We start from the raw sequence: 27,797 nt of genomic DNA, 5'->3' as shown, positions 1-27,797 counted from the left end.
CACCATATTGGTGGGCTCAGGGCTCCTTACCTCAATACAGTGTCTCTCTATGTCCTGCTACTTCAAATTCAGCCATCTTGACCCTGATTCGGTTTAGGATTGCTAGCTAGATGGAGGCAAAGTACTCGGATTCAAGTTCCCGTATCTCCTTTGCCAGGTGCCGAAGGTCGTCCCTAAGAGCCTGCAGGACCACTGCCTGTTTGGCAATACACTTGCCTCTGATAATGGTCTTGAAGGCCTCCCACAGCGTTGACGGGGATTCTACCATCCCCATGTTTATTTCGAAATATTCTGTGATTGCGGACCATATCTCTTCCCGGAGGACCTGGTCTTGGAGAGCCCCAGCCGGGAGCCTCCAAGTGAGCGCTCTGCTAGGAACGTGGGGCAGCATGAATTCTAGTATGACTGGCGCGTGATCTACGAGGGACCTAGCGAGATGGGCACTGTTGGACACCTAGGTGTCCACGACGCGCGATGTTAGCCAGTAGTTGATTCAAGACCACGTAGGTCCGGCGGTTGATACACAAGTTCCTTCCCTACGGTGGGTATGTCGGTGATGCCAGACATCCTGCCAGTTCGCCTGATGATGCGCAGCTGAGTTAAATAATCGTTTTCGCTGAGAGGATCTTGAGTCCCCCGTTCCTTGTCTTTGGGCGTGGCGTGTTTGGAAGGCCAGAGGCCCCGGACATAGTTGGCGGCTTGCTTAGGGTCAGTAAAGAACGAAGTTTGCCAGAGTGGAAAATGCAGAACTTCACGGGGTATAGAAGAGAGTACTTAATATCCTGGTGTTGCAGCAGCTGCTTTATGGACACAAACTCTCTTCTGGCAGTTTGGACGGATATAGTAAAGTACGGGAAAAAGGAGATTGCGTTTCCCTGATATCTGGTTTCCTGCAGGTCTCTGGCTTTACGGAACACCACGTCATGGTCCCTATAATTAAGTAGTCTTGCAATTCTTGGTCTTGCCGGGGCTCGCGGAGGGGGTCTCGGGGCGAGTGACCTGTGGTTGTGTTCTACTATGCAGACCTTTGACAAGGTGTTGCCAAAGAGGGAGCAATCAATCATAGCATTTGTAAAGCGCACTACATACCCGTGAGGGTCTCAAGGCCCTAAGGGGGGAGGGAGCTGCTACTGTTCGAAGAGCGAGGTCTTGAGAAGTCTTCTGAAGGTCTATGTAGTCCACAACACTGGTCATCGTTGTAGTTTTTGGAATCCCGAGAATTCTTAGGTTGTTACGCCGTGACTGGGCTTCAAGGTCTTCGTTCTTATTTCTGATCACTTCCAGCAGCTTCTCCATTTGCAGCAGTTTCTCCCGGGTTGTGTTGCTCTCGTCATCCAGCGAGGAGGTGCGCTCTTTAACCTCAGCACCTTGTCTCCGAGCTGGTCCAGTCGGTCAGACATGGAATCTATTTTGAGGTCTATTGCAGACAGGGATAGTTTCAACTCTGTAAACATCTTGCGAATGTTAGGTTCACTGTACGAGGACCGGTCAGGGCCACTTGCTCTTCGGCCATCGGCGGGGTTCCTCTGGGAGGTTTGCGCTGCTCAAAGGATATCTTGGGTTGCCTTGCATCCGTTTTGCCCATGCTTCACTTCATGCTTCATGTGCAGAGGCCACAGATGTTGTCACTCTGACACATAGGGCTGCAGCTCCGTGCCTAGCTCGCCTGGTCGTGTAGCTGTTCTCTCTCTCCAGTAGTGTTTGGGCACGGTATGACAGTACTGGGGCACCACAGTCTTTTCCGCCTGGGTGCAGCTGCAGCCAGGTTTCACCTCTCCTTGCCGCATGTCTGCCGGACGCCCACTGCCATCCCTGGTCTCCTGCAGGGTCTGCGGTTAGTACAAATGCACAAGAGAGGGGACGGAAGCCTAACGCCCGTTGCCCTCTGTCGCTTAACGTGCCCCTATTGCAGTGCGCCATTTCCAGGTGTCTCTCCCTGCCTCATAGAGGCCTGTGCCTATCTCAGGAGTTACAAGTGGTGAGCAACACTTCTGTTAGGGAAGTCTTAGCGCAGTGCTATGCATCCAGCCACTCACCTGCTAGGTACTGGTGGCCCACTCAGTGATGCTGATCGTACGTCCTCCTCGCGGGCCACGTGCCTTGCTGATCAGTGTGGGGGGAAAAACAGAGGGGGGTACGTGTCACAGTTCCCTTTCCCGTCCCCCCCTATCGCCGATGAGTGTTTCCTCCAGGCTCCCCAGTGTATGCGCTACGGACCCGCTGTCCCTCCAGCCGGGCTCCCAGCGCACCGAGATGGTCAGCACAGCAGGGTCGGTGAGTCCCTATCCCAAAAGGGCCACGGCCCGGACCTGCTACAGTTCGCCAGTCTGTACCCTCCTCAGCGGCCCTCAGGTGCCTGCAGCAATGTCACAACACTACCCCGCCGGGTGGCTTCCCGGTCGAAACCCCCTCAGCCCGGGCACATACTCTCTCACCTCCGCCCTGGTCCTGAAGGGGGGTCCGCTGCTCACAGTCGTCCGCATTATTCCCGACCTCCGCCCCTGCGCCCCTCCTGGTTCGCCGCGGCCTGCAGCCGCTCCGCGGCACCGGGGTCTAGTGCAGATCTTGTCCGCCAGCAGCTTCTCACGGTCCAGGCACAGTTAGGATCTTCAGACGTCACGCACGTCTTTTCCACTCCGCTCTGCTCAGCGACCACACCGCCGATCAGTTGGCACACTGCGCTCCACTGCCGGCGCAGTGTCTCCTTCTCGGCCTAGGCAGTCCAGCCCGCCATCTTGCTGCCACGGGCCGCTCTTGCGGGTCTGCTCCCTTGCGTCTTTCGCTGCCTTCGGTCCACCTCCATTGGCCTGAGTGCCTTCATCAGCTGCCCTGTCAAGTCAGGAGCAGTTCCTGTCCTTTGAAGTCTGTCAGTGGCCCGGTCCGCTAGATAAATGACGGATAGTCCATCCAGCCTGCAGAGCCTCACTATTTGGCGGCCATCTTGCAGTCGGCACTCTAGCGCCCCCACCAATTCGATATTTGCTTCCACAACTTTGAAATTGCTGATTGATTTTCTCGGCAGGATTGGCCTTACCGGCCATGTAAGTCTGTAATGGATTCCTACTTTGGAGCACAGTGCACTTAAATAACTCCTCCATATTCTAAGCCAAATTTCCATTTTTTTTTTTCTCCGTACCTTCCTCACATGCATTAATTTGCTCTTCCTTCCCGATGATGAACCTGTGAATTATACTCCTGGGCTGAAACGTCACCTTCATACAAGAGGCGTTGTTTTGAAGGACTCCAAAAATCACTGTCATTTGTGGGCTATGACCCCATAAATGATTTAGCCACTTTTATCTTTGTGTTTTAGGGCTTACTTTATTCCTCCAAAGAGCTTGTCCTTGCACTCTGAAAATGATGTGTTCCATGTCTGTTATCAAGTCCTACAACTGAGTTATTTTTGCAAAACAAACTCTTTACCATTGTCTGAATATATAAATACCCTACAACAAAGACATGGCAGTAAGAACTTGGGGGATACAGTTGCCAACCCAGCTGCAGACGTGCCTCTGTCGCCGACACAAGCACATCGCAGACTGTGGTGCAACTTGGGCCTTAATAACAGCTAGTACCATTCAAGAAAATCTTGGAACCATTTCTCTTTAAGATGGAGCTCTTGAATACTTAGATTGCCTCTCAGAGGTGAGAAATGACCAGATGATGGTGAAACTGTTGTACTGTCATTAATCAAGCCCCTGTGGATTGGGTGCAGGAACCATGGCCCTTGCACAGTCCTATTCTGGGAATCCTGGCCTGGTGATATGGTGTCAGTAACTATGGTGGATGCACAGCTCTGTCCCCACTAACCCTAGCCTCACACGCACGGTGCTGAAACCATGACCCCAGCACTGGAGCAATACCAGTAGCTGGGCCTCATAGAACGGTGTGTCATTGCAGCGCCTCATGCAAAGAAGTGCGGAACTTTCATCCGAAATGGATATCACAATAGAGAGAAACGTACAGTTCGGATGAATGCATTTATTTTGCTATGTAGAATCACATAATTAAAGGCATGTGTTTTCCTTTTTAGCTAAGTTATTCAATTTTATCTAAACAGCATCTTTAAGAATATTTTGCAAACACCGCATGAACAAATGTATGTCAGAGAGGTCAACATGGAAATGCTGATAATCTTCCATACTCTCCATAGTGTACATCAAACGTGATTGGAACATATTTCCTCCTACATATTTGGTGTAATTCCAGCGCATTTTACAGCACACAGTACATGTGGACATGTTTCAAAACCAGTATGTTTATTGAGATTCCCAGCCTTCTTCAGGACTGAGCCCTGGACTTCGAAGTAGCACCAGAAGAAGTCAACCGTAAATTCATGTAGAATGGAAATACAGCCTTTGTTAACACTCACTAGCGCCCTACATTTGATACACACAAGACTGAATCAGTGTACACATAATCTGTCTTGTTTTCTTTGGCACAACAATTATTACTGGGCACTACAATGGTCATATTATGAGGTCCAATAATGCTGATATGTTTCTGGTACACTATTTCCAATTAACTACATTTTTTTTAATTGGAAATGCTATCTTGGCACATAATTTTTGACGTGCGTTACTGCTCATAGCTGTACACACTAAGGGGAATTATTTCTCTAAGCTTAATGTTTTCACAGCTTTTGTCTTTGTTGTCCCTCTGTCGTGTTGAGTAGTATCTCGCTTGGATCAGTGCTCGGACGTGCATTATTTATATTATGGTGGTATTCTGATGGGCTTTGTTTCTCTTAGGGTGGTGTTTCTCTTAGGGTGGTATTCTGATGGGCTTTGTTTCTCTTTGGGTAGTGTTTCTCTTAGGGTGGTATTCTGATGGGCTTTGTTTCTCTTAGGGTGGTATTCTGATGGGTTTTGTTTCTTTTACTTGGCATGCTATAGTAGTTATTTCTTTGTGAATTTGTTACTTCTCCTGACACAGTATTCCACAGGACATTTTCTTTCTTTCAAGGATATAGTGAGGACCATTATCTCTCAAAGCACAGTTTTCAGAGGTGATAATTTTACTTGTGACAGTATTGTACAGGACGTTCATCTCTAGGACAGGACTCAGAGGGGCGATAGGATTCATAGTTCCCTTTTTAGAAACAATATTTGAAAGGCCATTTTTGTAGCACCTCGCACTGTTATCTTTCACTCTGGAGGCTTATAGCATTTACTTTAGCACTCATATAACCTATCATTTCCAGGCACTGAGTCACATATTTGTAATGTGCATGCAACATAACTGTAATACTCTTCTTTGCGTTAACACACACCATTCATGACCTTAAAGTCTATCTCCTTGTCAGTGGACACAGTTCTCGGCACAACCTAAGTTCACAACAAACTGTAAGCGCTACACAAATCCATGGACAGTCTTGTGATTGGATGCTGCCTTCAATTTGGTAAATAATGCTCACACCCCTTGGTAAGCCAGCCCTGGCAGTGCCAGTCCCTGTACTGCATGTGCATTCATCCACCTCGGTTACACACAGGTGAACAGCCTGGCAGGTCACCTTCCATTGTTCCATTCAGTGTTGACCATGATGAAGCTTAGATTGCGCCATTTGTATGTTGACGTCAAGACCCGGTGTTGGTTCTTTCATACATTGATTAACTGGTTAGTGATGTCTTGTATTTATTTTATTTTTTTAGCTATGCCCTTTGCCTTCTGTACCAGAGAAAAACTCCCCTGGACGGAATTTGCTGAGTCAGCTGAGCAAGGTCCTACGACGGCCTTCTGCCAGAAGGTATGGAATCCAGCTAGGCGCTTGTAGCGGGGTGAGGCAGACGTCAACCCTTCTTTCTAGTGTAGTTCTGATAGGCATGTTGGGTTGCACAGAATGCCCGAACTGTAGTTTGTATGGCACAGGGGTTCTTATGGGACAAGTCCTTCACAAAATAATTCTGATAGGAATATTCATCCATGTAGTAGTTTTACTGAGTAAAATTAGTGAGGTATTCGTTTGCACAGGGGTTTCAGGTGGATCCTCCCTGGCATAGGGCTTCCGTTGTGCCAGTTTTGCAGCACATGCATTCCATGGGTATATTATGTGGTGTACAAATCTTCATGTGTACGTTTACTTGCCCCAGAAATCTAGCGGGCATATTCAGTGGTACAAGAATCCTTACAGGCATGTTTATTGGCACAAGATACCTGATGAGCACAGAATGGCACTAGACTTCTGGTGCTCTGGTTCTATAACTCAGCATAATATGTTGGCATATTCAGTGGCACTAATGGAGAAAGTCATGTTGGTGGCCCTCTTCCATGGCACGTGAGTCCTAGCAATCATTTATGTTAGACCGTGAATTCTGACATCCATTTTGAGTGGAACAGGAACTGCATAGGCTACATTTTTGAAGGATTCTCAGTGGGTACGTCCAGCAGCACGATGGTTTTAGTAATGATCTGTGATGGTATAGGTGTTTTATCAGCCCCATTCGGTAGTAAATGGATCCTAATGGAAATGATTGCTCATTGGCACCAGAAGTCGACCAGAATGTACATTTTAACAGCAAAAATGATGGAAACAAATATTGCATTTTGGTGTTGCCTTTTTCATTTAAGCGACAGAAAATACTCATCTGATGAAGACGTCCTTCAAGGAATCTCTGGCAATGAAGTCATACAACAGACCATAGTAATGGAGTTGTATTATTTCAGGCTTTCATTAAAAAGAAGCAAGTGGATAGTGAGTGAGTGAAAGCACTTGCATAGCACACTGTGAGGACCCTTTACTACAAGGTGGTTCTTAATCACTGAACATGGTCATAGGCCTCCCCGTACTAGAACTTTTTCCTCACAGAAGTAAACATGGCAAAGATCTGAGTTGAGAACTATAACACAAAAATTGAGAGATAATGCGCCTGTAGCCTGTTCTACTGTCACAAAGTGTGGGTGAATTTCTCCATTATAGCAAAACAAAGAACATTATCTTCATGTGGCATTTGTTGGAAATTCTGCCTTTATGTTGAGTGGTTGACTTTAGTGATGTGCACAATGAATAATTATTTACCACAAAAAGCTGCTCCTAGTGTGATAACCCAAATAAGTTACGAGAATGTCGTGAGTGTGGGCATCTCACAAAAAGTAACGGACTGGTCTCACACACCACCTGGTGTCCTGCTTCATCATCGGCCAGTCCTCGCCCTCTAAAACCTTTGTTTGATAGAGGGCGGGCATACACCTGACGACAGGGATGCACTTCTAAATGACTAAGTGGGGGCCCGTGATATTGTGAGTGGATTTACAAATCATTATGGTTATCATAAGTGCTATTTTAATGTGACTGATAACTATATGATAATAAAAGCATAGGACGGTGAATGGGGTAGTTAGTGTCCCCTAATCGTCTCGTGGGTGGTCAACATGTTTCTGCTGTGTCGGCCCAGTTGGGTCCAAGGCATTCATCAGGACCGAAGTATACAGGGGGCTCCGTTCTTACCAACTGGTGGCAAGATACTACCACTGCGCGGGTGTGGCCAAGGCCACTCTCCACTTCCTAGATGGCTTCCAACGGTAAAGCCTAAAGAGAATATGGAAGAAATCGGAGTTACTTCGAACATATTTGGGTCAAAAACCTGTAAAAGAAAAGAGAACAATGCATGCATTGGTTTCTATAGGTGAGTGATTATTGCACGTGACTTTGTGACACTCTATTTGTGTACACATAAGTGAAAAAGGAGAGGTGGTAGTAGCTGAAGGCTACTACTTGTCTTACCCTAATTCTAAGGACTACTTGCCCCATGGGAGGAGGGGAGGAGAAATATCCTGTTTGTCCGCTCTGTAAAGAGAAGCATAAAAACCACAGTTTTCATCAGTCAAAGTGGTGGAGCAAGGTCTCCAAACATTAGGTAAACATCAACTCGTGCACCCGAATGAGTACGTAAATACTCGCATGTCTCTCAACTCATTCACACTCTTACTATGACAGGAAATGGATTCCTCCTGAGTCCTATGCGGCTGCTCCCGGTCCTCCCGAATGTCGGAATGAGAGGGAGCGGCCGGGGTCATTTATAGTGTGGCCATGTCACTAATTGGTGGGATTGGCGCAAGTTAAAGAAAAATAAGTGTTGCCTGGTGTGAGTCTTCCGGTGTCCTGGGCAATCAGAAAAAACACGCCTGAACTCAAGATGGCGTTATGGGCGTATCTAAGAGATTAGTACGCGAAGTCGGGTAAGCCCATTCGATGTGAGGCTGGGGGCGGCCCACAGCGTCTCGTGGTTTGCTGAAGTACCAGTAAGGGCGTGTGCAGTTGTCGAACAGACGCCGCATGTGTCAAAATGTGGGCTCGCGATTGGCCATAGTGCGTCGGTGCATGCTTGGTTAGCATGGTGACGCCGCGCGCGCCGGAGATGGGAGCGCTGAGGGCACAGGATAAGTTCTGCCTGTATTACATAGTGTGTAAGAAGCTAACCTGTGCCCATAACATCCGCCCATAAGAGGAGTGAAAAAGGGGGGCTTGATGTTAAAATGTATTAAAGTGCGAAAAGTATGCGCTACTGACACGTTGGATCGGCTCAAAAGAAAACATATCCTGATGGGGACTCGCAATTTGCTGGGGCGCGTGGGGGCATGTGCCATTGTCCTGATGACATTACATGTGATTCAGTATTGAATGCGGGGGTGAAATGACAATTTGGATTGCGCAGTGATTACAAAGGAAGCGCCCGCCTTATGGTGTGGATGCGTGCATGGTAAAACTGCATACTACACAGTATTGTATACGGGGCGAAATAACGAGGATGTCACGGGTTGCGCAATGGTCACAAAGGTAGCGCCCGCCATTATTAGAAGTCTATGTGTAAGTGTGTTCAGTGAACAGAAATACTGGGAAGATATATATATATATATATATATATCTAGTTCAGTAGATGTTAATGTAGGGGTGTAAGCCAAACGTGGTTAAGAGCATGTGGACGGTGTCAGTGCTTTATTGCGTGCGCTCTGTAGAAGGGGAATATACTGTTCCTGTAGGTATAGATCTAGAGTGGATCTTAACTAGAAGCGATAGCTGTCATGCTAATGGACAAATATCATCGCACTAGTTGAAGCCATGGGATGTCATCGTTAAGGCCCCTCTCATGGGATCGTAAGCGATAGACCCATCGTTGCTCCCTCACGTGCAGGGCTTTAGTTAGGTCGAATTGGCTTTTTTTCATGACCTCAAGCATGGTCCAGCTCAGATCCGTGTCATTATGATTTTTTTCAACAAAATGCCGTGTCAACCTTGTGTTTGTTTTTTTTGCACCTGATCGTGCTTCGGTGTTCATTAATGCGGGTTTTTATCTTCCTTGTTGTCATTCCCACATACTGGAGGTTGCATGGACATGTTATCAAGTACACAACATTTTCGCTGTTACAATTACTGAATGTTCGGAGCTGCCATGGTTTGCCTGTGCCTATGTCCACTTCTTTTGTGTTTTTGGTGAGATTCCATGATATGCACCCGCCACAGGGAAAGTGTCCCACTGCTCGTGGCTGATCCCAGAGTCTGTTGTTCTGCGCCCTCTTTGGTAGTCATCTGGGCGTGTACTAGTTCATCCCGTAAACTTCTGTTGCGTTTGAATGCAAACAAAGGTGTTTCCCATTGTTTGCCAGCACTGTTCAATATATGCCATCTTTTTCTGATGATTTTTTGGACTAAGTTAGATACTGGGGTGAACGTGGTGACGCACACTGGTCTTCTGTGTTTTCTTTCTCTACGTTTTCCAAAAGTGCTTCTCTTGAGTTGTTTCTTGCTCTTTCCTTCGCCTTTCTCACCATTTTTCTGGGGTAGTGGCGTTCGATGAGTTTCTTCTCAAGATGTGCTGCCTGTTCCTCATAGGTGTCTTTGTCAGAGCAATTCCTCCTAACCCGGAGGAACTGACCGACCGGTAGGTTTTGTTTGAGGGCTTTAGGGTGGTAACTCTCATATAGGAGTAAACTGTTCCTGTCCGTGGGCTTATTGTGTACCCTGGTTGCTATCCCCTCGTTGGTAAGTGTAATATCCAAGTCCAAGAAGACTGCATGATTTTTATTGATAGTGTGTGTGAACTTGAGGTGTCTGTCTTTAGAGTTGACCCAATGGACAAACGCTGTTGCGTCCTCTTCTGTTCCACTATCAGTACGTCGTCTATGTATCGTTTCCAAACTTTGAGATGTTTCAAAAATGGGTTGGTCGGACTATGGATAAAATCATCCTCAAATTGCTGGACATACAGGCATGCCATACTAGGGGCAAAGGTGCTGCCCATCGAAGTTCCTGTTATTTGATGGTAAATGACTTGCTCGTATTGGAAGAAGTTCTCTGTGAGGGCCAGTTCAGCACATTCCATCACGAAGTGTTGTGGAGTTATGAAATCCCACTCTCTTCGTAGGATGATATTTTCCACGACCTCCAGTGTTCGTTGTTGAGGTATGCTCGTGTACAGAGCTTCAATGTCCATCGTTATGAACCAATCATTAGTTATGTCCACCTCCCAAGTCTCTCAGGAGGCAGAGGACATCTTTTGTATCCCTCAGATAAGATTGTGTCTCTTTGAAAATGGGCCGCAGGAACCAGTCACAAAATTGTGACAAAGGTTCCAAAGCTGACCCAATGCCTGACACGATTGGCCTGCCTGGTGGGGGCATGCGATCTTTGTGAATCTTCGGGAGAATGTAAAATCTTGGCATCCTTGGTTCTTCATTGACGAGGAATCCCGCCTCTTGTCTCGTGATCCAGTCATTGTTGAGTGCTTCCTCTACTATGTTTTTAATTCTGATCATGAGTGGGCCTGTAGGGTCCGTTTGATGTATGGCATAGCTGTTTGAGTCGGCTAGCAGTCGTAGACACTCATCTCTGTACATGTCTTGATCCATGAGGACAATGGCGCCCCCTTTGTCCGCAGGTTTTATGATGAGGTCATAATTGTTTTTGAGGGCTTGTATGGCCGTTCGTTCCTTTCCGATGAGGTTGTTAACCTTTTGTGTTTTGGAAGTTGATTTCCTCTATATCCTCGAGTACAGCTTGTTCAAAGGCGAGGGTTTGGCACGAGATATTTTGGTTTGGTGGTTGGAAGGTTGACTTCTTTCGTAAACCAGTCGATTTTTTTTCTTTCTTCAGTATCTTCTGTGGTGTCTCTAAAGTAATCGCGAAGTTTAAGTTTCCGAAAAAACTGAGCCAGTTCTGTGTTAAGAACAAAGGGGTCGTTTCTGGGTGTGGGGACGAAACCCAAACCTTTTGAGAGGATGGTTTCTTCATCGCATGTAAGTGTATGTCTGCTGATGTTGACAATGTTTGTTATTCCCTGCTTGTCGAGGGCATATCCGTCCTCCCTCTGCTCCTGGTGGTCATTCCTTGGGGATGTTGGTCCTCCCACTGTACCCTCGTATTTCTTATTTTTTGTCTGCCTCTCCCTCTGCCTCGGAATAAAAAAGGCGGTGGGCCTGAATGGAATCCGAAGCCTGGTGGAAAATAAGGTTGTTGCCAGTAGCCGAATGGAGGGGGTTGTGGTTGTGGTGCTTGCATCAGGGGTTGGTGGTAGCCAGATTGTTTCCCATTTTGGGGTCCTGAGCCCTCGTCGCTGCTGGAGTCGCTCCTCTCTTCTCCCGACCTGAACGTCCAGTTCTGGGGGGTGGGTCTAAACCGTTGTCTTCTCCCTGGCTGCTGTGGGGCTGGTTTGTTATAATGCTCATCAGTGACATAGGGATATACAATCTCTTTACTGAACTTCTGTACGTCTTCCTTCAGTTTTGTCAGCTTGGATTGTGTCAGGTATTCTTTGTATTCTGAATGGTCCTTATTAATTTCTTCCAATTTTTTCTTGAAGACCGAGAGTTGTACTGTTGTTTTTAGTTTACATTCGCTCTGCTGGATCTCCACAAGGAGGGTATCAGCTAGCTGTCTGGCAGTGTTAATAATGAGGATGAACCAGTCTTTAATAAATGAATAATTCCCCTGCAAACGTGAAATCTTTGTGACTTTACAACTATCTCCTATATTTAATTATTGTGTAATGCTGTCTATTATAGACTGCTAATAAGCTTTAAACTAAGTGAGAAGTTCCTTGTTTGTTAGCACAATTTCACCTGCCAGCAAAATTTTCAGCAAAAATATTTTGCTAGATATATTGGTTTTCCAAAATATATTTTCTCCTCCTGTTTCTGAGAATTTTGAGTTACTTTTTTCCTTAGAACTTCCACTAACATTGTGAGGATTATGTGGCTGAATTTCTTTCCTTCTGAATTTGATAAAATTCAACTTAATCAACATCGCACACCCTTAGTTGAATTAGGGAATAAAGTAGGATATTTCTAATTTGTGTAGTCATTAATTCGTTTTTTGTGGTTGTAAGAGCCTCATCCTGGTCAGGTCAGACACCCCAGTGGAAAGCTTCAAGGCACCATCTGAGGTAAAGAGCTCAGCAGGTTAAAACCCAGAGCTTGAAGGGAATCTCCGCTCACTCCAGGATACCCGTAACTCTAATCCCCACCACCCCTGCCTACATCACTAAAACTGTCTTAAATACTAGGGATCTTACAGAATGCTTATGGTCGAAATAATGGTCAATGTTGAGGAGCAGCTGTTAATGAGGGACTTTGTCTCCCCAGTTGGCAAGGCAGTATAATATGGTGGTGGTGTCCCCCATCCTGGAGAGGGATGAGGCACACGGGGACACTCTTTGGAACACAGCAATGGTCATCTCTAACTCTGGTGCCATCCTCGGAAAGACCAGGAAGAACCACATACCTCGAGTGGGAGACTTCAATGAGGTAAGATTGAGGTGAGGCTGGCTGCCAGAGTGGGAAGAAGGGCCTGTGTTAATTGTTTAGGTGGGTGTTCACCCGAAGGGCTGAAAGGGCACAATAAATGGAGACAGGGTGGAAGGGGTGCTTAAACTGGATGCAGATTGGAAGGGTTTGTGAGCTGTTGGGTGTGGGAGTTATAGCTTATTGTATTTGTTTTCTGCATTTGTATGTTGGATATGTTTGGGTGATTAGAAGTGATCGGTTTGCTTGAAGTGATTAATTGATTGGGAGGTGGTAGTTGGTTGGCAGGTGGTAGTTGGTTGGGCAGTATATGATTGTGTATTGGTTACTTGGAAGGGTAAATTGTTTTAAGGGGGTGGTTGTCTAGAAATAATCCTTAATTGGAATTAGTCAGGTGCCAGGAGTTTAAAGGATGGTTTGAAGTGATTGAAAGTTGTGATGGTTGGCTGTAAAATGTTGGGAGCTGTTGGAAAGTATCCTGGTTGCTAGGAACATTTTGGTGGATTAGAGAGTATTGGCTTATTAGAAGATTAAGTGTTGATTGGAAGTGGAATTTTAGACAAAAGTTTTTTTTAGAAGTAATTGATGATTTAAAAGTGTCTGGGAGCTTTAGGCTTTACTTGAACAGTGTTCCATCAGAAAATCCTACATAAAGAAACAGCTGTTATTTTTTTTGGTACTCATTGGGACCAAGACATTGAGAAAGAACATAACATGATTGAGGCTACCAGGGGTTCACTGGCTGATTGGAAGATGCTTGGGTATTCAGCACTTCTCCGCACTGGAATTACAACCGATTTTGCAGGCATTAAGTACGTTGCTTACAGATATGTTCTTTGGAAGAAGGGGTTTTAGCTGTTGCTTAATTGAAAGACATTGGGGATCTTTTGATAGTGTAAAGAATTAATGAACTTCATTTTTCGACAGGAGGTGCTGAGTTGGTTGTGGTAAATATGAAAACTGTGCTTGATTAGAAGGTAGTGGATAGTTTGAGTCTGTTAGTTTGACAATATTTGCAACAAGCTCTTTGGGCACTACTTGGTTTACTGTGCAGGTTATTTTAATGGTATACGTTAGGTGTTTTTCACAACCTTAAACAAAAGCTTTCCATTTTAAACATTAGTTTGGGTGCAGAGGACAGGGTCAAATGTTGTGTGCAGATATGTGGGTGTTTACTCCTGTGTAGCACATGCAAAGCTTTGGGGGAAGTGAACATATCCATTTTATTTTTAGTCTACCTATTACATGGAGGGGAATACTGGGCACAGAGTATTCCAGACGGCATTTGGAAAGATCGCTGTGAACATCTGCTACGGAAGGCATCACCCTCTCAACTGGTTCATGTACTCCGCCAACGGAGCGGAGATCATCTTCAATCCGTCGGCAACCATTGGGGCGCTGAGGTCGGTGCTCTGTGTGGCCCTACATTTTGTAGATGTATTCGATAATCAATGCATAACGTAATACAAAAAAAACTGGTTAAACTTGCTTAAATGTTTCTTACAGTGAATCACTTTGGCCAATTGAAGCAAGAAATGCTGCCATTGCGAACCACTGCTTCACTTGTGCCATCAACAGGGTGGGAACGGTAAGCTTGCAGGTCTCATATTACACTACCTCACCTGGGCCATCATCAACGAAGTGTGTACGGTAAGCTTGCAGGTGTATTATTATACTGCCTCATCGGGGCCATAATCGACAGAGTGCGAAGGGTAAGCTTGCAGGTCTTCTATTTCACTGCCTCACCAGGGTCATCGTCAACAAAGTGGGTACGGTAAGCTTGCAGACCTACTATTACACTGCCTCACCAAGACAATAAACCACAGAGCGGGAAGGGTACGTTTGCATGTCTTCTATTACACTGCTCCACCTGTTCCATCAAAAGCAGAGTAGGCACGGTTAGAATAGCGGTCTTTTACTACACTGTCTCTCCTAGGTCATCATCGGCGAGTGTGAATGTTAAGCTTGTGGGTCTCCTATTACACGGCCTCACCTGGTTAATGATCAGCTGAGTGTAAATGTTAAGCTTGTAGGTCGCCTATTACATGGCCTCGCCTGGTCCATGATCAGCTGAGTGGTTGCATTAAGCTTGTGGGTCTCCTATTACACGGCCTCGCCTGGTCCATGATCAGCTGAGTGGTTGCATTAAGCTTGCAGTCTTATTTTGACTACTTTTCTTGTGCTGGGAATAATTTGGCCATTGTCCACTGGCAGCCATTGCATTAGCCATTCTTGTCTGGGCACAGTACAATGTATAATTTGTATCATCAACTTACTTATGCATAGTATGTTGTGACCCTCCTAACTCTTGATGCTGGGCACGATTTGATCATTTCCTGTTATTCCGTCAGAATTAGGTCTACAGAGTAGGAAATGTGTAGATCACCTCAAGTTTGACCCTGCAGGCAGAAGGGATATAAAGGATGGGAAAGGACATAAGCATTAGAGAGCGGTTCCAAGTACAGAAGTTGGGCTCTTGTGTAACCAGTGTAAATCTTGAATTGTAGGCCCATTTCCATTTGGTAAGTCAAACCTACAAATCCCAGAATGCTAGATGCAGATCTTTCTGAAAGGTTCAATGGCCTATTCGGTAGCATGGTCATTGCACACATCTATTTCCAGCCTGGCTGGGGTCTAGAATGCAGGGATAGGACTCTTTATACCAGCTACAACTAACTTTGACAGTTTCCTTGTTTGTTTTTCTGCAGGAGCATTTTGAAAATGAATTCACATCTGGGGATGGCAAAGCAGGTACATTAACCTTGCACTCAGAACTTTGACACCCTCTTACCCTTCAACGGTTTTTTGTTATCTCCTATCCTTCCCAGGTATAAATTGGAATTTATTCTGTAACCCTTTTTCAGGGTCCTCCTACTGTTTTGCGGTAAATGCAGTAAATAAGGCAGATTTCATCTAACCTTTGGTTGAGAATCCACCAAGTGGGATGTAGTGACCTGTCCTACGCAGGTTTTATGGCTGGTGTACAGCCGCTGCCTGCGCTGTAACTTTTCTGTATATGCCAGGCAATCTGGTACTGCTGCCACCTATGTGGGGGGGGGGGAAGATCGCACTGCTGGTTGTACTGTGTATCCCTTAAGCTTGCACTCCTGCGACATGTGCTGCCTCAGTAGCATGTGTGAGGAATGGTTGTGCCGCTGACGTGTGATAGAAGCTCACACTGCTGTTTGTGCTGTAGAACATGTGAAATTGCAGCCCTGCTTCCTGTGACAACCTGAGCAATTCAAACTAGGGATATGTGAGAAACCATTAGTTTTCTTGCATAATTTTGCAAATTACAGTATGACATTAAGCTTTTAGGTTTGTAGACCTCACATTGAATGAACATTTGTTGCATAAGCTAAGACTGGCTTAGCTCTACAAGGTTTGTTTTCACACCCATGGATGACACAATGAACTTATTTCAACGCACCAGAGATTGAAATTGAAAGATAAGTCATTATAGCCCCACAGGGCCCCACCTAATACATGGGTAAAGTGGCATCAGTGCTTTTGGGTTACTAACAGTTCCTAAACCGGGATTCAGGGATGCAGTGGTATTTTGAGAAGCCCCCTTTCGCTCATTACAATATCTCACAGACAAACTGTCCTAAGAAAACGATCCTTTAAATAAAAAGCGTTTATTTAAACAGTCTCATCGTGTTGATTAGTACATCTAAAATAACCACACAGAATATTATTAAAACAGTACAAGTGCATGTTGCAAACAACGCGAATAAAATGAAAATTTCTACCTTTGTTAAAATGTCATCTAGCAACCTAACATCCTAAAACTTACTTCTATGCGCTACACTGAGAGAGCGTGGAGTAGCATAACTTGCATTTAGAGTTTCTTAGGGAGAATCAACGCACAGTATACCTGTTTTCAGCAAAATGCTGTAGTTATCAGCAGTTGGGAGCAAGTGTTTCCTTGAGAAGGAAAACACATCAGCTGTAGCTTCCATTCTCCCCTCGGACTTGGCTCTATAGCTTCTTTTTTGTGTAGAACCAGGTGTGGTAGCATCACTGCAGTCTGAAGATCTTCTGGCAGTGTCTTGCACAATAATCTGGGACCTCTCCTTCCAAGTAGTCGATTGGAGAGCCTTTTATACTAGATCTTATCTGAGATTGTAAAGTCCTACATAACCTTAAGAATGTCTGACAACGTGTGGATTAATTTGCTAGTCTTAGACTCATTTTTATTGACAAATAAGGTTAAAAAACATCAATTCAGAGTGCACTGTTTATGTTGTTAATATTATCTGACCTTGAAATAGAGAAAACAAGGCACTTGTCCCCAGCCTGATGTTGCTTCAGGTGATCTAGCAAGGTCATTTATTGATGTCATTGTCTGAATAACTTGACACTTGCACAGGCTATTTGTAAGATAAGGACAGATGACATCTGCGTCAAAGGCAGACATATCCACGATTCTGCAAAAATAGAGAAAATTGAGTCTCTGCCTGCTTAAGATGGAGTCTGGCCTTATGGACTTTACATCACTTTTTACTATCAGGCACTCACTTTGCTTTAACACGTTTTCCAATATACTGTCAGGAAGGCTGATTTGTGTCGAAAATGTCTCTCTGCAAGACCATTTCTGCACAAACAAGCCTCTGGTGGGCAAAGCAGAATTCTAAAATTCCGTGTTTTTTCCATGGCGCGAATTAAAATTTGTCTCAGGCCTAGTTCAAATGATTCATAATTAGTTCCTACAATGTATAGACCCGTTTGATGTTTATGCACTGGTGTAGAAGGCTACCAAATCCTACATTAAATTTGTAATAAGTCACAAATCAATTTGGGTATTCCTTCAGAAGTCTTCATATTTAACAAGGTATATACAAAATTGAATATCCTTTTAAGTTTCCGTAGCTAAAGATGTGCGAGAACCACATTTAAGCCCATGCTTTGCCAGCACGTTTCGTGAGATCACTTTGCTTAAAATTTCCTTGTGAACAGCATTTTACAAAAGATTGTATTATTGCATATTGTGTTGTACTATAGTTTAATTTATATGGTGTTCATTTACCGAGATACTCAAAGTATTGCTTGTGAATGGACTTTCACTCTCTCTAAGCCTGCCAGTTTGTATAGGATAGGCTTTGTGAGCCTAGATTACCTACTTTGGTGCCAAGACAATATGCATGTGAGGATTAACAGTAGGGCGCAGGAGTGATAAATCCACAATTACATTTTAAGAGTTTTACCTTTGATTGTCTTTTTAAGCCCACCATGACTTTGGCCACTTCTACGGCTCCAGTTATGTGTCAGCACCTGATGGCAGCAGGACCCCAGGCCTTTCCCGCACCAGTGATGGGCTTCTGGTGACCGAGCTGGACTTGAACCTTTGTCGGCAAGTCAGTGACAAGTGGAACTTCAAGGTATGTTTGCATTATCATTCATTCATTCTTTCATTCATTCTTTCTTTCTTTCATGGCATCTTGACACCGCTTCAGGACATTACCAGTTGTAAATCCTGAAACAAAGCTACAGATGCGTGATAAAAATTTTAAGTGCATAATTTACAGTTAAAGTCCACCCAGGATGAGGGAACATCTGTCTTTTTTTCTTGCTCTGTCACTCAGGAAGAGTTCTCTAACATGTTGAGTGGAAATCTTCATTTTAGAGAACTGCCTACCACTCCCTATTGTAAAGTTCTCTTGAGTCGACCATACCTGGGTGTTTGTCCTTCTTCATATCTTTGACATGTATGATTGGTAAATGTATTGATGCAGTGCCTTGTTTGTTGTGGTGAATAGACTGGTGAGCGTGAGAGTCCATTAGACTCCCTGTGTGTGTGCTACGCTTTTTGGAGCTGCATGTCCACACAAGCGCAGCCTTGTCCCTCTCCCAGATGTGCCACAGGGGAGGGAGCTAGAGATAGGCAGCCCAGGCCCTTCGATGTGTCACTTTCCCCGGACAGAGTGAAAGTCAGCTCTCCTCCTTTCCTGTGTGTGACCAGCACCTCCTGTGAAATGGCTTTCCAGACCGAGCCATCCACATCCACCAGAGCCTTCCTAACTGGTATAAGGAGGAATAGAAGAGCAGGAAGCACACACATTTCGGCTCCAACAGCAAGAAGAAGAATCCTGCAAGGTTAGGGAGCATCTGGTCATTCACTAGGTACAGCCACCCTGATTGATGAAACCTTTCTACCACAAGAGGATAAGTATTAACCTCAGACATTACTTTGTTCAGTGTTGCTACTTGCTGCTGAGGAAGTCTTGTGCGCCATCAACAAGAGAGAAGACCACTGAAGGGTCTGTAGTGAGGCTTTGCCCGAGTAGCCATTCTCCTATCGGACTTGGTCTAAGTTGGGGAAGCCTGCAGAGAATGTCCTTGCAGCCGGACTGGCCCTGCCTGGAGAAGCGACCTGATCTGCAGAAGACAAACAAAGCTCCGCTGACTGGAAGGACTTGCGTCGGGGACATTTTGAGGCACCGAGAATGCCCATGAGCCATAATGTCATCCAAGCCAGCTGCACAGGACAAGCACAACATGCTTTCATTGAGGAACTACTCCTTCACCTTCATCATCGAGAAGGGAGCCCCTTCATCAGCCTCAAACCTACCTGTGATGTGCACATACCTTCTTTGTCACCTTCTCAGGTCTGGGTAAATCTGAACTTCAATCCCAGGAATGGGGTCCTATCCCATCCACTGGAAGAGACTGTCTTGATATCAGAATCTTTGTAATTATCCTTCTACCTGCTATGGTTTCATGGATATTGCTGGATGAATCTCCAGTTAAGTAGCCACTGGATCCTGCACTGTCTGTTGTGGGTGTCACTGACCTCAAGGGTGCCTTCACCACTGGAAAATCTTGACTACAACCAGCAGTTTCTGAGCTACAAGTCCCTACCTCTTCACCATCTCTAAAGTGGGCACCGAGTGAGGACCGGAACCTAGGCAGCCACTACCCATCAGTGTCCAGGCCGGCAAATGAACTCTGAACTCCAGTGACTTCACTATATCCCCTCTCTGGATACCAATTACCGCTTACCGGATCACCACAGGCTCCAGCCCAAGATGTTCTTTGGATAGACACAGTCCTTAAACTGTGGTCACTGGAACCTGTGGGTCCATGGCACCTATTTAGGTGGTTCGCAACTGTTTAGAAAATTAAATATTATTAGTGGACTAAGTAAGTGTGTATATATACATAAAAAGCTAAAGTTAAATTCTTTTAAAGTTTTGAAAATTTGAAGGAATTTGAAATTGGAGGCTAAAAATTAAGTTGGTATCCTTAGCTTTATTTGTGGAAGCAGCATAAATACAGCAAACCAACTCTAATCTGAACAAATGGTGGCCTCATCTGGTATGTGCAAACAAGAAGGCAGGTGTGCATTAGGAGCAAAAAAGACGAAGTGATATGAACCTCATACAGTTTAGCTTTAGAAATAAAACCAAGTTTTGAAAAGCAACCTTTCCATTAAAATTATAATTTTTGTTAATTTGTGTATTTCATTCATAGACAAAAATAATTAAATATGTTATTTATACTTTCTGTATTATGTGGTTCAAATCCTGGAAATTGTTTATACTGGGTCTGTGGCTTCCAGTAGTGATGAGGGGGTCCTCAAAAGTCAATACGTTAAAAACCGCTGGTTTAGGTAACTGTTTTATTTTTCAATGATGGAGATTTTTGTTTGGTATTTGTAGTTGTACTTTTCTTGTCTTTTAGGAGATGTCCCAGCCTATTTTAGTGGTGACACCTTTAACTCAAAAGCATCCTTGGGTGCCACAAGCGATCAGAGGAATGTAGAGTCTGGGTACCAGTATCCATATTTGTGTCCCAAAATCACCCCATTTTGGCTTACGGACCCAAAACGCCTTAGAAAAGACCAGAGGTGATCCAAACACCCACCTCATCCTCCCGCCATAGGATAACATTAGCTTGAGAGCCCCATGTTGGGTATATTTTTGGTGTGCAGGCAATGCAAATAATTAGCCCATCATTTATCTAGCCGTCCAATTCCTTTCCTTCATGAAGGTTGACAGCGGGCTGGACATTCAGGATATTAACTGTTATCCAAAGTGTAGACTTGTTTTGTGCTTAGCGCCACATCGCTTCCAGGAGTAAGCCTTGATTGTTGAACCTCGCTACCCGGAGAGAGTTACTTGCTAAGAGTTCTTGTTCATTCAGTTTGAGTGCAATGGTAATGTGGCACCAGGAAACCAGGGGTATACAACAGTTGCACCCCGGTTACCTTTGGCTGCTTTGGGGCCCCGAGAAGAGGATACACTTTGTGCTCATTAGAATCTTTAAGCTGATTTATTACTTTTTCATTCACACAGCTGTTCAGTTGGTAAAGTAGTATTGAAAAAGTTCCCACAGAGGCTCCTGGTGATGCTAGCATGGAATTTCCCTCTGGGTTTGATGCTCTTAAGGCCTGCCATCATGAAGCCCATGCATATCTACTTACTATGTTTTTCACCGAGGAGAACATATACCTTGTTTACATCATCTCAGGTTGCCAGCACAGTAGCATGGAAATCTAGTGTGTCGAACAATTGTTCCTTGTGTTTTCAGAGTACGAGGTTGGCCTGAAGGCTGCGCTTGGAATCCATCTATTTCAAAAGCTTCATCAGCTGCTTTTCTAACGCCCTCGTTATCATTCAGAGAGTACAAGAAATGTTATTGACTTCAACACAGCAGTGGTCTGAGTTTCTGTGTGTTAAGGATAATAGAGTTCCAGTTGGATTATCAGATGTTTGGGGTGTTTGCTGGTTCTCAGAAAGAGGACACTGGACATCTTGAGGTGGATCATTACGTACATCAAGACTTATTATGAGTTGAAAGACAGAGTTGTATATTCAACCACTGGTTGCACAGCCACTTGGACTCTTCAGATGGCCATACTGTTCCTAGACATCTGTCCCCTTTTCTGGTCACTTTTGCAAAACATTGATGTCAGGGTTTCATGACACAACAGTAGAGCCAAGGTGGTCAAACAGTGCTGCTGCTCTTCCTGGACTTGGTTAGCGGCATTATTTCTTCTTCTGGCCATATTCGGGGCAGATTGCAACTGCTTTGGGAATCTTTTAAAAGGTGATGGATGTACAAGGAAGAATCTATGAGAAGAAAGAAATAAGTCTTCTGGTTACTGCCTTTCTGATGGCTAACACCCTACCACCCCTCCTACGTGGATAAACTATGTGTAGGTCCTGCCGAAAGCTTGCATTTAAAAGATTTAACAATTTGACAGTTCTCTCTCTGGTGGAGGCAAATCGGATTGCAAGGAAGGCAAAGGACACTGATAGCTTCACATGTATTTAGCGAGGAAATCTTGTCCGTCACTATTTGTGATACGTTCTGATTGCAAAGTTGCGGGAACATCTCCGACACCCTCACTGTTGCTATCCAATTGTTTCCTAAATACCAGTCTGCTCCTGAAACTATTGCAGTAGATATGTCTGCAGTATTGTATTGTAATTGCATTCATATAGCGCTTACTACCCCTGACGAGGCATCAAATCGCTTTTTCAGCGAGTAGGGAGAGTTTCTCCACGGGAAGTAACTCGCTCTTGTTAGTTCTCTCCCAGTTATACTTTCAACAAACCCGGCGCTAGGAGAGGATTTCGTGGAGCGGCGAGCTCACCTTGATGAATGATTGACTACAGGGAGCCGCCACCTCTCCCATGCCGTTTCGAGCTTCAACATCGGTGAAACTCTGTATTACTGGAGTGTGACAAGGCACCTTTTGAGACCCAAGTAGGTCTGACCTCATACTACAAAAGACCGGTAGGAAAGGAGGGTTAAAAAAGGGGATCGTTGGTCCTGACAAAAGCTGTAAAAGATACAGTAAATGGCCGAAACATGTTGACAGACTTGCAGTTAGGAGGGATGCAGGGCCACTAATCTGCCCTATCCCCACCATCCTACCTTCTTTCTTTTTAATCCTGACCGGGTAGTCCAGGAAAGCATTAGTAGGGGGATTCCTGAATCAGTTTTAAACTCTACATTCTGCATTTACTTTTTTCTTTTGATCCTCACTATTTAATGTTTGTATTGTCTTCCCCCTCCCTTTTGCTCCACCCCAGGCATTGGTCTGCGCAGGGGTGTGTTTAGCAAGCCCTATGATGAAGTGTGCCACAAAATTGTGGGTGAGGGCAGTTTTTCAAATCAACAATGTTTGCCACGTAAACCTGTAGTGTAAAATATTTGTTTCTACACCTTTTTTCTACATTCCTACTTCTTTGATGTGTTTCGTGTTTGATAGTGGATGTAAAAGTAGGAGTTGTCCCTCTTTCCCCTTCTTTGAGTGTGATATTATGTACTTTCAACAAACCCTACAGTCTTAATATCACCAGACGTGACATCTGACAGCTCTGGAGGGTTGTTTAAATTAACAGAATTTTGGATCTACTTAAGGTTGCAATTTCTATCCTCGCATTCCTCTCCGACAAACATCAGAAAATAGATCCAAACCGCCCTCTCCCTCAATGTCAGGGATCCCTCTGTTTCTACAAATTATTCTGGGAGACTTGTTTTTTTTGTTTATGGGCTGAGGATTTCTGCTTGTCGTCCTGAAAATAGGAAGCGAATAAAAAATTATTTTATTGGCATCATCAGGGTTGTGGCAAATATGGGTTTGTGTGTAACAATTACACACAGCAATCATTGTACAGGGTATAACAAATTGGGCTTCTGCAGCAGTCGCCCGGGTATTTTCATCCCTGCATGTGCTTGTTTTTTGGACGTAATTTGTTAGATGGGTACAGCTCAAATATTTTCATGTTTTGTATCAAATCTCAGTCTTGCTACTGGAATGGATACAATTCTTGAGGAATGATGGAAGCACCTGACTTAGTTGTAAACGTTATTGAGATGGGTAGAACTTCAAAAAAGAAAAAGAGCGCCAGCCAGGAGGTGGTGGGGCAGAGGCTAGGAATTTGCTATAAATGGAGTTGTTTAAAGGGAGTGAGATAGGAAAGCGGGTAGGTATCACTGGTTCTCTAAAGGCAGGTGTGAGGCCAGAGATGACGTGTAAGGTACGAATGAACATGGTGCGGGCAGGTCTCCAGCTTGTATTTCTTAAATTTAGTGGGTTTCAGAGTGTTCCTCAGAGGTAGACTAGTCACTAAAAGTACAAAGAGTAGTATATTGCAAACCACAATAAAGGAAAACTGCTCTAATCTGTGCCACGGTAGGGAAAGTGGCTGCAGATGACACACAGGAGCAAAATTCTTTTTTAAACATTGCCACAGGGAAGGATGAATATTTCAAAACAGGAGGAGAGTTACAAGGAAGCAGTAACAAAGCTGATGGTGTCAGGGGGCCTACTTCCCGAAGGCCAAGGGGATATGTGGCAGTCTCTTGGAGGCAACAGGTAATGGACCTCCTTAGAACGTAGAGAAGACTAGTGAGACATAAGAAAGGAAAGGCTCAAGGCTATAATGGGGGATATTTAGGGTTGGCAGCCAGGGCTCCAGCAGGTTTAAGGAACGAATGGATTGGTGGTGGTGGTGGGTAGGAGCCCAGCGTTTCTTCGGATACAAGGTAAGACGTTTTGTTGGGTGTTAGCGAGAGTCAGGTGATCCAAAACCAAGTGTCAGAACTTCTTTGACTCTCCCTCTGCAGATGACCGGAAGATACGATCTCTACGCACAGGAACTCGCTGAAATCATCCAGCCTGACTTCAAACCGAACATTATTCAAGAGTAGCGATGCGCCCAGGCTATATGGGTTCCTTCTGTGCTGACCGAGAGTACTGGGGACGAAGCCATCACCCAAGAGCCCCGCTTGTCTTTACACTGTTTCTGGTAGACACATTGCTCAATGTTGAGTTCAGAAACTTTTGACTGACTGACTTGCTCACCTACAGTACAGTCCTAATGCCAGAGGATTTGTGCAATTGTATCTAAAATGTTGTCAAAATTATTTTAAAATAAGTGATATCCTACCTCAGTGTTAATCTAATTTTATATGCAGTTGTTGGCAGTTTTGAAGGCTCCTATATTTAAACTGTGCTTTACAGTTTAAAAAAAAATTCATGGCTAGTGACTCCATTCGTAGTTGTTTTGGTTCAAGAAAATGCAATTAGGTTTTAAAATATAAATAGAGAGCACTTTGAATATTAAAGTAAAAGTGATTGGAACATCACAGTTTGACTACTAAGGTTCTGGTATGAGAAGATTTGAGAAACATTTTGTGCAAGTAGGTACGCCATGGATAAATTAATTTGGCCCATGCACATACATGAACCTATTGAAGATGTCTGTTGCACTGTAGAACAGAAAATCAGAACTATGATTATGTTAATTATTTTATCTAATCTGTGCAATAAAATTGTTTACACTAATAAATGTGCATAGCTGATAAGTAGGATTGTAGTATAGACACGTGTCCAGAAAAAGGCTGACACCGGACCTCACAATTTCACCTGGGAATAGCCAGTCTCATTGGTGACACTTCAACTAAATGTAATAATAATTCACGGTGATAAGTTCCTGGGGGGGAAAAACAAAATCTCAGGTGAATAATAAATTCGAATATGTGAATTGCACTTGTTATTGTATTTAGAACAGTGTTTCCTAAATGATGCATTAATGTGCTGAACATGTATTAATTACACATTTTAGAAAAATCCTATTTCCCAACAGTATTTGGAGGTATCTCAGTTCATAAATGTCTTGTTTTTCTTCGACTGCTGTGCCTTACTGGCAACATGAGTGAATGTGTTGATTAATTCAACTTTGCGGAGGAGTTATTGGGGAGTGGACTCTGTAGCAATGCCTCAATTTTTTTGTATAGCAATGGCTTCAAAGGAAAAACCTGGATTGACCTCTCTGAGAGTTCTCTTGACACATTTTTATTATTGCAATTTATACAGCGCGTGACTACCTCCAACAGAGGTGTGCCAGCGCTAACAGCAGGTACAGCAAAAAGGGACGGGGGGGCCACTACGGAAGGCCGAAAAGCCAAGTCTTCAGAGCCTTCCTAAACATGGCTTCTGACTTGGCCTTCCGTATGTGATCAGACATGGAGTTCCAGAGAGAAGCAGTTCTCACTGAGAAAGCTCGGCCACCAATCCTGGGTTTTGCGAAACCCTAAGTAGTTCCTGGTGATTAGATCTCAAAGTCCTGAACTGGTGGTATTTCTGAAGTCTCAGCTTCAGGTAATGTGAGCCAATGTCTCTAGTTGCTCTATAAGCCAAGGTCAGCACCTTGAACTCTATCTTCCTTTTGACAGGCAGCCAATGTAGGCTATGCAGATGGGGCGAGATATGGTGGCGGAGTGGCATGTTTCTAATAAGCCTAGCCGCCGCATTTTGAATCGTTTGTAGTTTCCTGATCAAATAAGCTGGGAGGCCCAAGCACAAGTTATTGGCATAGTCCAGCTGAGACGTAACTAGTGCGTGGACCACAGTTAGTTTTCCTGCAATCCAATGCCAAGAGATGAAGGAATCTCCGCAGGGCTTTCAGTTACCAGAAGCACGATGAGGAAACCTGGCAAATCTGAGCACTGCCGGAGAGGTTAGAATCCAATTTAAACCCAAGATTTCTAGCAGAAGTAACTGGGAGAGGAGGAGGGTTAAGCTCTGACGTCCACCAGAGTTCAGACCGTGGCGGAGACGGTTGATTGAAGAACAGAACTTCCGTTTTATCGGTATTCAGTTTCAAACAACTGTCCGTCATCCAAGTCGAGATTTTATTCAAACAATGCTTAAAATTGTTGATAGCTGTCCCGGTGTGATCCCTAAAAGAGAACACCAGCTGAGGGTCGTCAGCATATGAGAATTATTTACGCCACATTGCTCGACTAATGAAGCGAGGGGTGGTGAGATCAACATTAAAAAGAGTGGGGCTCAAAGCCGAAACCTGGGGAACCCCGCACACAAGAGGGCTAGAGGAGGAGACATGGGGACAGAGAAATACTTGCTGAAACTGGCCCTCAGGAAATGAACGGAACCAGGCAAGAGTGGTCACTCCCAGAAGCTCAAGTCTCTCCAAAAGAATCCAGTGACAAACCGTTTCAAAAGCTGCAGACAAGTCCAGCAGCACTAGCATTGCACAGCTACCCTGGTCTAGAGATTCACGTATAGTTTCCACCACTTCCAGCAGAGCTGTTTCTGTGCTGTAGCCTGATCTAAAACCTGATTTGGAGTCATTGAGATAGTTGTTGGACTCCAGGATATCCGAGTTGTTTCTGAACTTCCTTTTCAAGAATTTAGGCCGGTGCTGGCAGAAGAGAGATAGGCCAACAATTCTTGAGTTCAGCCGGGTCGGCATCCTATTTCTTGAGGATCGGCAGGACATAAGCCATTTTCCAAGTGGATGGATAGGTTCTGGTTTGCAAAGAAGAATTCCAGATAGAGTTCAATAGAGGATTGAGCCAAGGGGCCAGCAGCTTGATAAACCTGGCTGGGCATGGATCGACGGGTGAGCCAGCTTTAATTTTGTTCAGTTCTATCAAAAATGCTTCAGGGCAGAAAGGGTGAAACTCAGACCAAACGCCAGATTGGTGAGGAGTAGGTAGAGGCATAGATAGAGACCCCGTCATGGTAAAAGAGGAGTAGATAGCCCGAACTTTCTCCTGGAAGAAGATAGAACAATCTTCGCAAAGAGTAGCAGAAGGATCAAAAGTGCTCTCAGGACCTGCGGTTCAATAAAGCCATGGACAATCTTGAAGACTTCTTTGGCAGAGTTATCCGAGGACCTCATTTGATTGGCAACGTAGTCCCTGATGGTATTACGTTTTAACCCATGGAATTTTTGTAAGCGCTGCTCTATAAGCACACTTGGCCTCTGAATTATAGATTTTCCGCCAGGCATGGTCAAGCTTCTTGCATATGCTTTTCTCCAAACTGAGTTCTGTCGTGAACCAGGGGGCAGAGGGTTTATTTCTGGCCTGTTTCATGGTCTTAAACGGGGCTACTCTGTCAAGGGCTGAGGTGACCCAGCGGTTGAAGGTGGCTGCATCATAGCTGGGATCTCCCGTGAGCAGAGGCGGGCCACAATGTAATGCTGGACCCATGGACTTAGGAGAGACCTTCCTCCAGTTTCTCCTATCCTCATACGCTGACCTAGCCCTATTGTTCCAGCGGGTGCTGGTCAAACTGA

At 44.7% G+C, this 27,797-nt stretch overlaps 1 protein-coding gene across 1 annotated transcript in view; it reads left to right on the top strand.

Annotated features, from left to right (window-relative positions):
- The window catches only part of UPB1 (beta-ureidopropionase 1), a 75,709-nt gene extending 50,469 nt beyond the window's left edge, over positions 1 to 25,240 (top strand). Inside the window, exons 4-10 of the mRNA XM_085635597.1 lie at positions 5,652 to 5,746; positions 12,574 to 12,735; positions 13,966 to 14,135; positions 14,239 to 14,320; positions 15,441 to 15,483; positions 17,959 to 18,113; positions 24,316 to 25,240. Of these exons, the coding sequence (XP_085491723.1) occupies positions 5,652 to 5,746; positions 12,574 to 12,735; positions 13,966 to 14,135; positions 14,239 to 14,320; positions 15,441 to 15,483; positions 17,959 to 18,113; positions 24,316 to 24,399 (791 nt within the window). The 3' untranslated portion in view covers positions 24,400 to 25,240. The remainder of the gene's footprint in view (positions 1 to 5,651; positions 5,747 to 12,573; positions 12,736 to 13,965; positions 14,136 to 14,238; positions 14,321 to 15,440; positions 15,484 to 17,958; positions 18,114 to 24,315) is intronic.
- Positions 25,241 to 27,797: the final 2,557 nt, after the last annotated feature.

This window comes from Triturus cristatus, chromosome 11 (assembly GCF_964204655.1).
Source record: "Triturus cristatus chromosome 11, aTriCri1.1, whole genome shotgun sequence".
NCBI lineage: Eukaryota > Metazoa > Chordata > Amphibia > Caudata > Salamandridae > Triturus > Triturus cristatus.
Note: the sequence above shows the minus strand (reverse complement) of the source record. Positions and strands in the feature narration are given on the sequence as shown.